The following is a 16,358-nucleotide window of genomic DNA, read 5'->3' as shown; positions in this document are numbered from 1 at the left end:
CATCCATGCCCATCTTCTTCTCCTTTATATGTGGGACGCCTACCACAGCATGGCATGCCAAGCGGTGACATGTCCGCACCCGGGATCCGAACTGGCGAAGCCCGGGCCACCAAGAAGTGGAACGTGCAAACTTAACCGCTGTGCCACCAGGCCGGCCCCCGAGGATCTTCAATGCAGCAAGAGAAACAACTTTTCATGTACAAGAGACCCTCAATAAGATTAACAACCAATTTCTCACCAGAAACCATGAGGGCCAGAAGGCACTGGGATGGCACACAAAGTGTTACAAGAAAAAGACTGTCAACCAAGAATTCTATATACATCAAAATATCTTCATAAATGAAGGAGAAATTAAAACATTCCCAGATAAGCAAAAGAGAGAATTACAAGAAATATTAAGGAAATCCTTTAGACTAAATGAAAGGACACTAGACAGTAACTCAAATCCACGTGAAGAGATACACAACACCAAATAAAAGGCACTGCACAGGTAAATATAAAAAACAACGTAAATATATTTTTAGTTGTAACTCTTTTCTACACTTATACGATTTTCACAAGACCACCTAAAGCAACAATCGTCACTATGTGCAGACAAGAATATAACACACGAAGATAGAATTTGTATGACAATAACAACACAAGAAGGAGAAAAGAAATGGAAGTACATAGAAGCCAACTTTTTTCACACTATTTTTTTTTTTTTTTTGAGGAAGATTAGCCCTGAGCTAACATCTGCCACCCATCTTCCTCTTTTTTGCCAAGGTAGACGGGCCCTGAGTTAACATCTTCCTCCACTTTATATGTGGGACACCTGGCACAGCATGGCTTGACAAGTGGTCTGTAGGTCTGCACCTGAGATGTGAACTGGCGAACCCCAGGACACCAAAATGGAATGTGCGAAAGTAACCGTTGTGTCACTGAGCCTGTTCCTGCACACTATTTTAATAAAACTGTCATTAATACAAGCTAGACTGTTATAAACTAAAATATAAATGGTAATCCGCAGGGAAACAAATAAAAAGTATAATCAAACAACAAGGGAATTAAAAGGTACATTAGAAAATATCTACTTAACACAAAAGAAGAAAGTAAAACAGGAAGAGAGAAACAAAAAGACATAAGACATGGAAAACAAACACCAAACTAAAAATGTAAATCCTATCTTTCAGAAATTATGTTAAATTTAAATGGATTAACTGTTCCAATTAAGAAGCAGACACTGAATAAATGAATAAAAGAATATGATCAAAATGCATGTTGTGTACAAGAGACACACCTTAGACTAAAAGACACAGAGAGATTAACAGCCAGAAAAAGATATACAATGCAAAGGGAAACCATAAGAGAAATGGCTATACTGATATCAGACAAAACAGACTTTAAAACATGAAACATGACTAAAGACAAAAAAGGGATATTTCACAATGATAAAAGGGTCAAAATAACAGGCAGACATAACAACTATGAATATGCACAACTAACAACAGAGCCTCAAAATACATGAAGCAAAAAATGGCAAAACTGAAAGGGAAAGAAAAACTTGACAATAGTTGAAAGAAACCACTACAAAGAAAATGAGTAAGGTTAATGAAGACTCAGTACCACAGGGCAACTCTATCGGACCCAGAGGAAACAGACCACCCAACAGCAGCACAGTACACGTGGTTCTGTGCAGGGGCTCCTGCAACACTCTCCCAGACAGAACATAGTCTGAGTCATGGAAAAACATTTAACGAACGGAAATTAAACAGATCAGGTCCTGGGACCATAATGGCATTATTTTAAAAATCAACAACACAGGGAAATCTAGGAAATACCGAAACACTTACAAATTAAACAACATACTTCTAAATAAGCTAAGGGTCAAAAAAATCAGAAGAGCAAATAGAAAGTATTTTGAACTGAAAAAAATATGAAAACACAACATATCAAAATTTATAAGATGCACTCAGCATCATGGCAGAGTGAGCGCTTCCCTCAGACTCTCCCCGCTAACATACATTAGAAAGGACATTCATAAACCAACAGAGGACAGTCACACAACACAAAAGTCGTCTGAGAGACGCACACAGCCATGTCTGAAGGAGGAGGTGCTGGACTCCCCAGACGAAGTGGAAGGAGGTAAGGGGATCTCCTCTCCCTCCCCCAACGTCAGCAAAACAGGGGGCGGTACTGTGCGCGGCTCTGAGAGGAGGGTGGTGGGGCGGCCCTCTGCAGGAACACATTCGCTCTCCAAGCTCCCTCTCAAGCCACGGGAAAGCCCCACACGGAGGCAGCAAAGCTATTGTGGGGTGCTCTTCATCAAGCCAGCACCCCAGGAGAGCAGATAAAGAGGGCAGAGAGAGAACGACACCAGGATCACGCAGTCCAAAGACAACAAACCCCTCCCACTGCCTGGCGCTCCGGCTCGGCCAGTTGTCCAGAGTGCCCACAAATATGTCAGAAAAGCAACAGCCATAAGCCAGTGAGCCAGATGTCACGGTAGGCTCAGAGTACACAGCTCTTGACCCCTACCCACTGTCGGCAGGCAGAAGCTACAATCAAATGCTATCACTATGCGGAGGCACAAATCCACACCATCAAACAGTATGAAGAAATATACTAATACTCCAGAACAGAAGGAAAATGACAAGCACCCAGAAATCAATACTGAAGGCACAGAAATTTATAATCTAAACGACAGAGAATTCAAAATAGCTATCATAAAAAAACTCAACGAGTTACAAGAAAATACAGATAAGAGAGTTCAACGAAATCAGGAACTTCTTCACAAAAGAGATGGAAACTATAAAGCAAAACCAAGCAGAAATGTTGGAGATGAAAAACACAATATATGTGCTAAAAAAACATCTGGACTCTCTGAATAACAGACTGGTGTTATGGACAAGAGAATCAGCAGTCTGGAGGACAGATAGATAGAAATGCTAAGACTGAAAAGAAACAAAAAAGCTCTCTGGGAAATATCTGACTCAATTAGGAAATGCAACATAAGGATTCTAAGCATTCCAGAGGAAGAAGAGAAGGAGAATGGAGCAGAAAGCTTGTTCAAAGAAATAATAGCTGAGAACTTCCCAAACCTGGGGAAGGAGTTGGAAATGCACGAAGAAGAAGCCAAAAGATCTCCTAATTACATCAACGTAAAAAGACCAACTCCAAGGCATACAGTAGCAAAGCTGGCAAAAGTCAATGACAAAGAAAAAACATTAAGGGCAGCAAGGCAGAAGACAGTAACCTACAAAGGAACCCCTGTCAGGGTTTCAGCAGGTTTCTCAGCAGAAACTTTACAGGCTAGGAGAGAGTGGAACGACATAGTCAAATCTATGAAGAACAAAAACTTTCAGCCAAGAATACTCTATCCAGAGAAAATATCCTTCAGATATGATGGAGAAATAAAAACTTTCCCAGATAAACAAAAGCTAAGGGAGTTCATAGCCACAAGACCCACCCCCCCCCCCCCGCCCCCGCCGCAAGAAGTACTCAGGAAGGCCCTCAGACCTGAAAAAAAAGAAAGGGCTTACAAAGCCTTGAGCAAGGAGATAAAGAGGTAGACAAAATCAGAAAATTGCAGCTATCAGAACAGACTAGCAAACAATTATAACATTACAGATAAAGGGAAGGAAAACACCAGAAGTAAACATAATCTCATCATCGTAACCACAAACTCACAACACAAGATGGAATAAGTCGTGACAATAACAACTTAAGAGGGGAAGAGGGAAGGCATGGAATCAGCTTAATCCAAGGAAATAAGAGGATATCAGAAAATGGACTATCTCATCTACGAGATTTTTTTTTTTACAAACCTCATGGTAATTACTAAACAATCAGAAAAGAGACGCAAATGATAAATAAAGAGAAAATTAAGAAAACCATCATGGAGAACTACTAAACTGAATTGGTATATACTTGGGAATACTTGGGAATACAGAATACTTGGGACAAGAAAAAAGGGAAATACACACTAACCAGAAAACAAGCAATAAAGTGGCAGCATTAAGCTCTCATATATCAATAATCACACTAAATATCAATGGATTGAATTCTCCAATCAAAAGACACAGAGTGGAGGGATGGACTAAAAAACAAGATCCAACAACATGCTCCCTCCAGGAAACACACCTCAGCTCTAAAGATAAACACAGGCTCAGAGTGAAGGCATGGAAGACGATACTCCAAGCTAATGGCAAACAAAAGAAAGCAGGTGCTGCCATCAGACAAAGTAGACGTCAAGAGAAAACGGGCAATGAGAGACAAAGCGGGGCAGTACGTAATCATAAAAGGGACATTCCACCAGGAAGACATAACACTTATAAATATATATGCACCCAACACAGAAGCACCGAAGTACATACAGCAACTGTGATCAAACCTCAAAGGAGATATTGACAACAAACACCACAACAATAGTAGAGGACCTTGACACTTCAGTTACATTGATGGATAGATCATCCAGACAAAAGTCAACAAGGAGATAGTGGACTCAAATGAAAAACTTGGCAAGATGGACTCAAGAGATATAGATTTAAAACACTGCATCCAAAACCAGCAGAATACACATTCTTCTCAAGTGCACATGGAATATTCTCAAGTTTACACCATATGTTGGGAGACGAGGCAAGCCACAATAAATTGAGAGGAGTGAAATCATATCAAGTACCTTTTCTGACCACGATGCTATGCAAGTAGAAATCAACTATAAGAATAAATCTGGGGTTGGGGCTGGCCCCGTGGCTGAGTGGTTAAGTTCGCGTGCTCCGCTGCAGGCGGCCAGTGTTTCGTTGGTTCGAATCCTGGGCGCGGTCATGGCACTGCTCATCAAACCACGCTGAGGCAGCGTCCCACATGCCACAACTAGAAGGATCCACAACTAAAATATACAACTATGTACCGGGGGGCTTTGGGGAAAAAAAGGAAAAAATAAAATCTTTAAAAAAAAAAAAAAAAAGAATAAATCTGGGAAAGTGACAAATATGTGGAGACTAAACAACATGCTACTGAACAACCAGTGGATCATAAAAGAAATTAAAGCAGTTGGGGCCGGCCCAGTGGCTCAGCAGTTAAGTGCGCACGTTCCACTTCAGCAGCCCAGAGTTCACCGGTTTGTAGCCCAGGTGCAGACATGGCACTGCTTGGCAAGCCACACTGTGGTAGGCATCCCACATATAAAGTAGAGGAAGATGGGCACAGATGTTAGCTCAGGGCCAGTCTTCCTCAGCAAGAAAAAAAAAAGAGGAAGATTGGCAGATGTTAGCTCGGGGCTAGTCTTCTCAAAAAAAAAGAAATTAAAGCAGAAATCAAACAATATCTGGAGACGTGGGGCAGCCTCATGGCTGAGTGGTTAAGTTTGCACACTCTGCTTTGGTGGCCTAGGGTTTCACTGGTTCAGATCCTCGGCACGGACCTAGCACCGCCCATCAAGACATGCTAAGGCCGCATCCCATAAAGCAGAGCCAGAAGGACCTACAACTATGTGCTGGGGTGCTTTGGGGAGAAGGAGAAGAAGAAAAAAAAGAAGACTGACAACAGATGTTAGCTCAGTTGCCAATCTTAAAAAAAAGCAATCCGGGGGGCTGGCCCGGTGGCCGAGTGGTTAAGTTCGTGCACTCCGCTTCAGGCAGCCCAGTGTTTCGTTGGTTCGAACCCTGGGCGTGGACATGGCACTGCTCATCAAACCACCTGAGGCAGTGTCCAACATGCCACAACTAGAAGGACCCACAACGAAGAATATACAACTATGTACCGGGGGGCTTTGGGGAGAAAAAGGAAAAAAATAAAATCTTTAAAAAAAAAAAAAAAGCAGTCTGTAGGGGCTGGCCCCATGGCCAAGTGGTTCAGTTCACACACTCTGCTTTGGCGGTCCGGGGTTTCACCAGTGCAAATCCCGGGCGCAGACCTAGCACCGCTCATCAGGCCAGGCTGAGGCAGCGTCCCACATACCACAACTAGAAGGACCCACAACTAAAATATATACAGCTATGTACTGGGGAGCTTTGGGGAGAAGAAGGAAAAATAAAATCTTAAAAAAAAAAAAATCTGGAGACAAATGAAAATGAATATACACCATACCAACTCCTGTGGCATGCAGTAAAAGTGGTCCTAAGAAGGGAAATTCATAGCAGTACAGGCCCACCTTAACAAACAAGAAAAATCTCAAATAAGCAATGTTAAACTACACCTAACAGAATCAGAAAAAGAATAAACAAAGCATGAAGTCAGTAGAAGGAGGGAAATCATAAAAATTAGAGCAGACAGAAATGAAACAAACAGAAATAGTAGAAAGGATCAATGAAACAAAGAGCTGCTTCATTGAGAAGATAAACAAGATAGAGGAACCCTTAGCCAGACTCACTAAAAAAAGACAGAGAAGGCCCAAATAAATAAAATTAGAAATGAATAAGGAGATACCACTGAAATACAAAGGATTATAAGAGAACACTATGAAAAACTACATGCCAACAAAGTGGACAACCTAGAAGAAATGGATAAATTCTTAGACTCATACAACCTCCTACCACTGAACCAAGGAGAAAGAGAGAATCTGAATAGACCAAGCACAAGTAAAGAGTTTGAAACAGCAAGCAAAAACCTCCCAAAAAAATAAAAGTCCAGGACCAAAAGGCTTCTCTGGAAAATTCTACCAAACATTCAAAGAAGATTTAATACCTATCCTTCTCAAACTATTCCAAAAGTCAAGGAAGACGGAACACTTCCTAACACATTCTACGAGGCCACCATCACCCTGATCCCAAAGCCAGACAGGGACAAGACAAAGCAGGAAAATTACAGGCCAATATCGCTGATGAATATAGACACAAAAATCCTCAAAATATTGGCAAACCAAATCAGCAATACATTAAAAAGATCATACACCATGATCAAGTGGGATTTATACCAGGGACACAGGAATGGTTCAGCATCAACAAATCAATCAATGTGATACACCACATTAACAAAATGAGGAATAATAACCACATGATCATCTCAATAGATGCAGAGAAAGAACCCGACATGTTCCAACATCCATTTATGATAAAAACTCTCAACAAAATGGGTATAGAAGGAAAGTACCTCAACATAATAAAAGACCTATATGAGAAACTGACAGCCAACATCAGAGTCAACAGGGAAAAAGTGAACGCCATCCCTCTGAGAACAGGAACAAGACAAGGATGCCCACTCTTGCCACTCTTATTCAACATAGTACTGGAGGTTTTGGTCAGAGGAACTAGGCAAAAAAATAAGTATATGAATCCAAATAGGCAATGAAGAAGTGAAACTGTTGCTGTTTGCTGATGACATGATTTTATATATTGAAAACCCTAAAGAATCCATCAGAAAACTATTAGAAATAATCAACAACTACAGCAAAGCTGCAGTGTCCAAAATCAACTCACAAAAAGCAGTTGCATTTCTATACTGTAATAATGAACTAACACAAAGAGAACTCAAGAATGCAAACCCATTTACAATCGCGGCAAAAAGAATACAATATCTAGGGATAAATTTAACCAAGGAGGTAAAAGACCCATACATTGAAAACTATAAGACATTATTGAAAGAAACTGATGATGGCATAAAGAAATGGAAGGATACTCCATGCACATGGACTGGAAGAATAAACATAGTTAAAATGTCCATACTACCTAAAGCAATCTACAGATTCAATGCAATTCCAATCAGAATCCCAATAACATTCTTCACGGAATCCTAAAATTCCTATGGGGCAACAAAAGACCCCAAATAGCTAAAGCACTCCTGAGAAAAAAGAACAAAACTGGAGGCATCACAATCCCTGACTTCAAAATACACGACAAAGTTATAGTAACCAAAACACCATGGTACTGGTACAAAAACAGGCACACAGATCAATGGAACAGAATTGAAAGCCCAGAAATAAAACCACACATCTACAGACAGCTAATCTTCAATAAAGGAGCTAAGAACATAAAATGGCCAAAGGAAAGTCTCTTGAACAGTGTTGTGAAAACTGGACAGTCACACACAAAAGAATGAAAGTACACCATTACCTTAGGCCATACAGAAAAACTAACTCAAAATGAATCAAAGACTTGAAGGTAAGACCTGAAACCATAAAACTCCTAGAAGAAAATACAGGCAGTATGTTCTCTGACATCGGTCTTAGAAGGATCTTTTCAAATACCATGTCTACTCAGACAAGGAAAAGAAAAGAAAAATAAACAAGTGGGACTTCATCAGACTAAAGAGCTTCTGCACGGCAAAGGAAACCAGGAAGAAAATGAAAAAACCTACCAACTGGGAAAAAATATTTGCAAATCACATATCTGACAAGGGGTTGATCTCCAAAATATATAAATAATTCACACAACTGAAAGACAAAAACCAAACAACCCAATTAAAAACTGGACAGAGGATATGAACAGACATTTTTCCAAAGAAGACAGACAGACGGCCAACAGGCACATGAAAAGATGTTCAACATCACCAATCATCAGAGAAATGCAAATCAAAACTATACTAAGATATCGCTGGTTAGAAGGGCTATAATCACCAAGACAAAAAATACCAAATGTTGGAGAATACGTGGAGAAACGGGAACCCTAACGGCCAGCACAGTGGCACAGTAAAGTTTGCATGTTCTGCTTCAGCAGCCCCAGGTTTACCAGTTCGGATCCCAGGTGCAGACCTACACATCGCTTGTCAAGCCATGCTGTGGTAGTCATCCTACATATAAAGTAGAGGAAGATGGCACGGATCATAGCTCAGGGCCAGTCTTCCTCAGCAAAAAGAGGAGGCTTGGCAGCAGATGTTAGCTCAGGGCTAATCTTCTTCTTGGAAAAAAAAAAAAAAAAGAAACAAATGGGAACCCTTATACACTGCTGGTGGGAATGCAAACTGGTACTGTCACTATGGAAAAAACAGTACGGAAATGTCTCAAAAGATTAAAAACAGAACTACCATAAGACCCAGCTATCCCACTACTGGGTATTTATTGAAACAACTTGAAACCAACAATTCAAAGAGACTTACACACCACTATGTTCATTGCAGCATTATTCACAATAGCCAAGACGTGGAAGTGACCCAGGTGCTCAACCACTGAGGACTGGATAAAGAAGATGTGGTATGTACATACAATGGAATACTACTCAGCCAGAAAGAGAGACAAAAATCTTGGTTCCCATTTGCAACAACATGGATGGACCTTGAGGGTATTATGTTAAGCGAAATAAGCCAGAGAAAGAAAAACACCATATGATTTCACTCATATGTGGAAGATAAACTAACACGTTGGACAAAGAGAACACTTTAGTGGTTACCAGAGGGGAAGGGAGTTGGGGTGGGCACAAGGGGTGAAGGGGCACATTTATATGATGACTGACCAATAATAATATACAAGTGAAATTTCACAATGTTATAAACTATTATGACCTCAATAAAATAAAATTTAAAAAAAAATTTATAGGAGGCAGTTTGTCTTAGCTTTCTAGGGCTGCAATCAGAGAGTACCATAAACAAGGTAAATTAAAACAACAGAAACTCACTGTCTCACAGTTCTGGAAGCCAGAACTCCAAAATCAAGGTGCCAGATGGACCATGCTCTCTCTGATGGCTCTAGGGGAGCCTTCTTCCTGCCTCTCCAGTTTCTGGTGTTTGCCAGCAATCCTTAGCATTCCTTGGCTTGTAGACACATCACTCCAGTCATATGTCCATCTTCTCCCGGTGTCTCTTCACAGCGTCTTCCCTCTCTGCATGTCTGTGCTCACCAGGCATCCTCTTCTCTTACGCTGATACCAATCATTGTGAATTAGGGGCCCACCCTAACTCAAGGACAACCTCATCCAAACTCATCTGCAACGACCCAATTTCCAAATAATGTCACATTCTAAGGTAATGGGAGGGTGGGACTTCAATATATCTTTTGGGGGGACACAATTCAACCTATGACACAGCTAAAGAAGCACTATGAGGGAAATGTATAGCTTTAAATTCTATATCAGAAAAGAAGAACTCAAACCAAGATCCTAAGTTTCCACCTTTAGAAACTAGACAAAGAGCAAACTAAACATGAAGCAAGCAAAAGAAAGGAAATAAAGGTTAGAGTGGAAATAACTGAAATAGCAAATAGAAAAACAACAAAGAATATCAACAAAATCAAATCTTATTTCTTTGAAACTTCAACATAACTCACAAACTTTTGGCAAGACTGACCAAGAAAAAGAGCAAAGGCTCGAATTACTAAAATCAGGAATCAAAGAGGGAATATTTCTATCAACTCTCTAAAAATTAAAAAGAATTATAAAGGAATACTATAAGCCACTGTATGCCAACAAGGTAGATACCCTAGATGAAACAAATTCCTAGGAAGACACAAAACATCAAAATGACTCGAGAATAAACAGAAAACCTGAACACCTATAACAAGAGGTTAATTAATAACCAAAAAACTTCCAGCAAAGAAAAGACCAGAAGCAAATGGCTTCACAGGTAAATTCTTCCAAACATTTAAGACCACCACCAATCCTTCATAAACACTTGCAAAAAGTAGAAGAGAATACACTTTCCAATTCATTCTATGAAGCTGGTATTACCCTGACACCAACCACACAAAGACATCACATACACAAAAAAAGAAAACTATAGACCAATATGATATCCCTTATGAATATAGATATAAAAATCCTCAACAAAATACTAACAAACCAAAAGTAGAAAGATGTAAAAAGGATTAGATACCATGACAAAATGGATTTACTGCAGAATGCAGAATTGGTTCAACATATGAAAATCAATGTACTGTATCATATTAACGGAAGAAAGGACGAACCCATATGATCATCTCAACAGATGCAGAAAAAGCATTTAACAAAACCCAATACCGCTACCTGATAAAAACACTCAACAAATTAGGAATAGAAGGGCAATTCCTCAACCTGATAAAGGGCATCTATGAAAACTCAAGGCTAACATCATACTTAACAGTGAAAGACTGAAAGTTTTCTCCCAAAGTCAGGAATGGCCACTTTCACAACTTCTACGCAACATTTTACTGGAGGTTCTAATTAGAGCAATCAGTCAAGGAAAAGAAACAGAAAGCATCCAGACTTGGAAGTAAGAAGTAAAACTATCTGTATTCCCAGATGACGTGACCTAGTATACAGAAAATCCAAAGGAATCTACAAAAAACCAGTAGAGCTAACAAACAACTTCAGCAAGTTTGCAAAATACAAAATCAACTGTATTTCTATACACTAGCAATGAACAAACTAAAAATGAAATTAAGAAAACAATTTCATTACGAAAGCATCAGAAAGAATACTCAGAGATATATTTAACAAAAGAATTACAAGATTTGTACACGAAAACATTGTTGAAAGACATTCAAGAGTTAAAGAAATGGAAGCACACCCTGCACTCCACGGACTGGAAGACTCACTGTTGAGATGGCGATGCCCCAAACTGATCGACACATTCAACACAATCCCCGTCAAACCCCCAGAGAGCTCATCTGCAGATATTAACAACCTGATCCTAAAAGGCATAAGGAAACGCAACAGACCCAGAGGAGCCTAAGCAATCTGGAAAAACAACAACAAAGTTGGAGGACTCATGCTTCCCTCCTTTGTTTTTTTAATTACTACATAGCTAAAATAATGACAAGAAGGTGGCACTGGTATAAAGATAGACATATCTGTCAATGGAATCGATTGGAGAATCTTATCATTTATGGTCAATTAATTTTCAACAAGGATGCCAAGATTATTCAATGGGGAAAGATCAGTCTTTTCAACAAATAGTGGTGGGCCAAGAGGACAGCACATGCAAAAGAAAGGTATAGCTACCTCATACCATACACAAAAATTAACTCAAAATAGAGTAAAGACCTAAGTTATAAAATCCTTAGAAGGAAACATAAACTTCGTGACTTGGATTGGGTAATTACATACAACACCAAAAGCCCAAACAACCAAAGAAAAAGAACAGAAAAACCTGACTTCACAAAAATTAAAAACTTTTGTGCTCCTGGGGCTAGCCCAGTGGCGCAGCAGTTAAGTTCGCACGTTCCACTTCTTGGCGGCCCGGGGTTCACCCGTTCGGATCCCGGGTGCGGACATGGCACTGCTTGGCAAGCCATGCTGTGGTAGGCGTCCCACATATAAAGTAGAGGAAGATGGGCACGCCTGCTAGCTCAGGGCCAGTCTTCCTCAGCAAAAAGAGGAGGATTGGCAGCAAATGTTAGCTCAGGGCTAATCTTCCCCCCCCCCAAAAAAAAAAAACTTTTGTGCTTCAATAAATAAAAATTGGAAAGTGAAAAGACCACCCACAGAATGGGGAAAAGTATTTGAAAATCATTTACCTAACAAGAAATTTGTATCCAGAATATATAAAGATCTCTTACAACTCAAAAATAAAAAGACAACCAAATTAAAAACTGGCAAAAAAATTGAATAGTCATTCCTACAAAAAAGATATATGAATGCCTAAAAAGCTCATCATCAAAATGCAAAATAGTAGGATGGCTACTACAAAACATGGACAATAATGAGCGTTGACAAGGATGTGGAGGAATTGGAACTCTCACACACCTGCTGGTAGGAACGTCAAATAGTGCAGTTACTTGTGGAAAAGTGTGGTAATTACTCAAACAGTTAAACACAGAGTTATCATATGACCCAGCAATTCCAATGCTAGGTAAATACCCAAGAGAACTGAAAACAGAGATCCACACAAAAACTTCGAATGTTCACAATATTCAAAAACGAATATTCACAGCAGCATTATTCATAACAGGCAATAAGTGAAATCAACCCAAATGTCCATCTACAGACAAACAAAAACAAAATGTGCTGTACCCATACAACAAAATGTGCTATACCCATACAACGAAATGTGCTGTACCCATACAACGAAACGTTACTTGTCCATAAAAAGAACAAGGTACTGACACATGCTACAACATGGATGCACTGTGAACACAGTACGGTAAATGAAAGAAGACAATCACAAAAGGCCACTTACGGTATGATTCCATTTACATGACATAGCCAGAACAGGCAAATCCACAGAGACAGAAAGTAGAATCAGTGGTTGCCAGGGGCTGGAGGAAAGGAAGAATAGGGCTAATGGGCACAGGGTTTCTTTTCAAGATGAAAGAAATTTTCTGGAATCAGATAGTCGTGATGGCTGCACAACTCTGTGAATACAGGGAAAAAATATCAAATTGTACACTTAAAAATGAGAATTTTATGGTATGTGAACTATATCTGAATTTTTTAAAAGATCATATGCTCCTGGACTGATATTGGAATTTGGCAATACCTATCAGTGTGAACACATTTTCAAAGATAAAACAGGGAAAACTGTATCAAAGATAAGCATTAAGAGATGAACATTTCCAACAGATTTTGACAAGAGGGAACACTCACTTTGAACCCCAACTAAGCAAAACTTATCCCTCCAAAATTCCCATTTTTCCGATTAGATCTATATTACCAAGAAAAAAAAAAAGCAGTAAATTATTAATATTATATTTTGACCTCTGTCAATAAAATATTGTGAAATCATCCTTGATTTTGCTTCCTGGTGCACAAAGCCTAACATATTTACTATGTGACCTTTGCAGAAAAAATGTGCCACCTCTGAAACAAACCATCCCCAGAGCTGACCTGTACATGTCTGTCCCTGTCTGAGGAATGACACAACCATCACTCTTTTGTTCATGCAGAACTCAGCATCTGGCCCAGGCCTGCTCCCAAAGAGTCATCCCAATCCCCTTCCTCATCTGCCACATAAACCGGCCGACACAGGGAAGGGACATCACTCACCTCCTTGAGGACTGCAGTTGCTCTATAATCCATCCCTCATACAGCAGCAGTGGAAATCTGATCACATCACTCCCCTCCCTAAAACCCTCCCCCTACCTTAAGAAAGGACAGGAATCCTCAGCATGGCCTCTGATCACTCTATCAGCTACCTCAGCTAGCTCGTTGCCTGCGTAGGTCCAAGCAAAACTGGCTCTCACACTTACCAGCCATATGAGGAAGTCACCAAACGTCTAGAAAGCATGATCTTATCTACCTCATATAGGTGATACTAACAATAAGTTAGATAATGCATAACAGCGCTTCCCAAGGTTCCAATAAGTTCCACTTTGTCACAAGCAAGGATCAGTGCTCAGTTTTCATCTCACAGGCTCTCAGCACCACCCACTGCTCGCTCCCTTCTTCACACAACACTTCCTTCACATTCTTGCGCAAGGTCTCCTGCCATTTCAGTCTCTCCTGCTGGCTCCCCTGGCCGCCATAGTGTGATCTTGGGGGTCCGGTCTCCACAGCCCTCTTCTGTACCAGGTGCACCCCTGGCCTCTCTTCTGAACTCTGTGGATCCATCTTCCTATTCAAACATTTACACCTGAAAGTCTGATTGGCACCTCCAGTCTTCCCCATCTCAATAAACTACAACAGCATTCTTCCAGGTGCTCATTTCTTCACTCATTTTTTGCTCTTCCTGCACACAGACATGGAGAGTCTGACCTATTCCTAGCACCTCAGCAGTTAACACCCTCGTCCAAGCTCCCATCTCTCACCGGGACTCCCGCACTGTCTCCTGAACATCTTTCTGTGCCCACCCCTGCCCCATACACAGCCAGAGGAGTTCACCCTTCCACCCAAAGCCCTCTGGCGGCTGCCTGTCCACTCAAAGGATGAGGCATTACATGACCTGCCACTCCTGCTGTCCACCACATCTCCACTAGGCCACAGTGCCCCGCCTTTTCCAGTGAACCAGTGACTCACCTCTCTGGCCTCAGTCTCACCTGTAAGGCTGGGTTAACAGTTCCTGCTTGGAAGGCCTACTTGACAAGTAAACAAATGAAAACAGGTAAAGCGCACACAGGACGCCCACCACAGGGTGAGAAAACGTTCTGTAACTAGGGAAGAGCCTCTGCTTCATTTCAAAGTACAAGCTACCTAGCTGCAGTCTTCTCTTGAACTAACAGATGGCATCATTTCTTGCAAAGTCTTAACAATCCTGAACATCATACAAGAGCAAAGAAGAGCAAACACAAAAGCAGTATACCAAGAAAACGTACATGTGATAACTACAAGGGGAGTGATTCCCTCAACACATTCTGGGATGTGGGTGAACTGTTCCAGAACGTCAGGATCTCAAAGTTCTGATCCTGATTCTATAATCCATGCCAAAAAGTCCTCACTCCACTGTACCATCCAAGAGTTTGCACTCACCGGCTAATTGCTCATAAAATAAAAGAAATCAGTACAAGGCAACTCCTTAAAATAACTCAAGCAGTGAAGGCCTGCCAAATGAAGGCTCTGCCACTCATAAACAGCCTTATGACAAGATTGCCACAGAGCATTTTCACACACTAGACAAATACTCTATTGTCACAAATTTCACCCTAAAAAACAAGACTAGGTAGGTGGGTTTGGTTAATAATGTCCAGCCAGCTTACGTCTGTCCTCCCTTCTTGCTGACCCACCCTTGAAACTTCAGTGGTAAACAGAGCAGGCCCTGCCTTCCTCTGGGCAGCAGGAGAGAAAGTGAGCCCTTCCTTTACTTCTGTGTCCTGCTGGGTCTCCAGAACCACAACACAGGGATCATCTGGGACCCACTGGCCTCCACTACACTTCCAGACAAGGGAGCCCCGTCCCACTGCTTACTGGGGGCAGCCTCAGTCCTGGCCCCCAAGGACCTCAAACACCCTAGTTCTCTGCCCAGCAAATGTATGTATTCTTTCACGTCCTACCCAAACAGCATCTCTTGGCGAAGTCCTCACTCACCCCTCAGACAGACAGCGTCCCCCTTCAACCCCAGTGTCCAGCACCTCCAGATAGCATGACAATAGACGTGATTCCTGTCTCCCGAACCTTCTGGAACACCTGCTGTGCTGCTCCATCCTGAGGTGCCAGTGCACACAGGTGGTGTCAAACTGACTCACGCACCTTGGCCCCAGAGATCTGAACCAGGAAGGGGAGGCTGCCCCAAATCTTAGTTCAGCATGCTTAAGGGTAGCTGACGAAACTAAAGGAGAGGACTGCACACCTGGAGAAGAGAAGTCTGAACCTGAGACCAGGGAGAAAGTCAGTCCACACAGCAGCACAAACAGAACAGAACAGCAGAATGGCCACAAGGGTGGGCATTATCCTCAAATAAGGGTTTCTGACTGGGCCTCTGCACACACCCCAAGGTCACTGCTGTCCTGTCTTACTTCCCCACACATGTAGACAACAAATGCCAAGCATGTGAGAGACTCTGACAGCTTCTCTAAAGACACAACTGGGGGCCGGCCCAGTGGCACAGTGGTTAAGTTCACGTGCTCCCTTTTGGCAGCCCAGGATTTATGGGTTCGGATCCCG

General features: G+C 41.4%; 1 protein-coding gene across 20 annotated transcripts in view; it reads right to left on the bottom strand.

Annotated features, from left to right (window-relative positions):
* EHMT1 (euchromatic histone lysine methyltransferase 1) overlaps positions 1 to 16,358 on the bottom strand; it is a 198,176-nt gene that overhangs the window by 162,262 nt on the left and 19,556 nt on the right. For 3 of the 20 annotated variants that reach the window (XM_070250535.1, XM_070250536.1, XM_070250537.1), the window contains exon 2: positions 13,003 to 13,177. The exons of 16 other annotated variants lie outside the window; for them this stretch is intronic. In XM_070250535.1, coding sequence (XP_070106636.1) covers positions 13,003 to 13,026 — 24 coding nt within the window. In that variant the 5' untranslated portion in view covers positions 13,027 to 13,177. Of the gene's footprint in view, positions 1 to 9,527; positions 11,481 to 13,002; positions 13,178 to 16,358 lie in introns of those variants that run through there. One more of the 20 variants, XM_070250551.1, reaches the window with a different exon arrangement.

The sequence above is a fragment of the Equus caballus genome, chromosome 25 (genome assembly GCF_041296265.1).
Source record: "Equus caballus isolate H_3958 breed thoroughbred chromosome 25, TB-T2T, whole genome shotgun sequence".
Classification (NCBI taxonomy): Eukaryota; Metazoa; Chordata; class Mammalia; order Perissodactyla; family Equidae; genus Equus; species Equus caballus.
The sequence above is the reverse complement of the archived record's forward strand: the minus strand, read 5'-3'. Positions and strand labels throughout refer to the sequence as shown.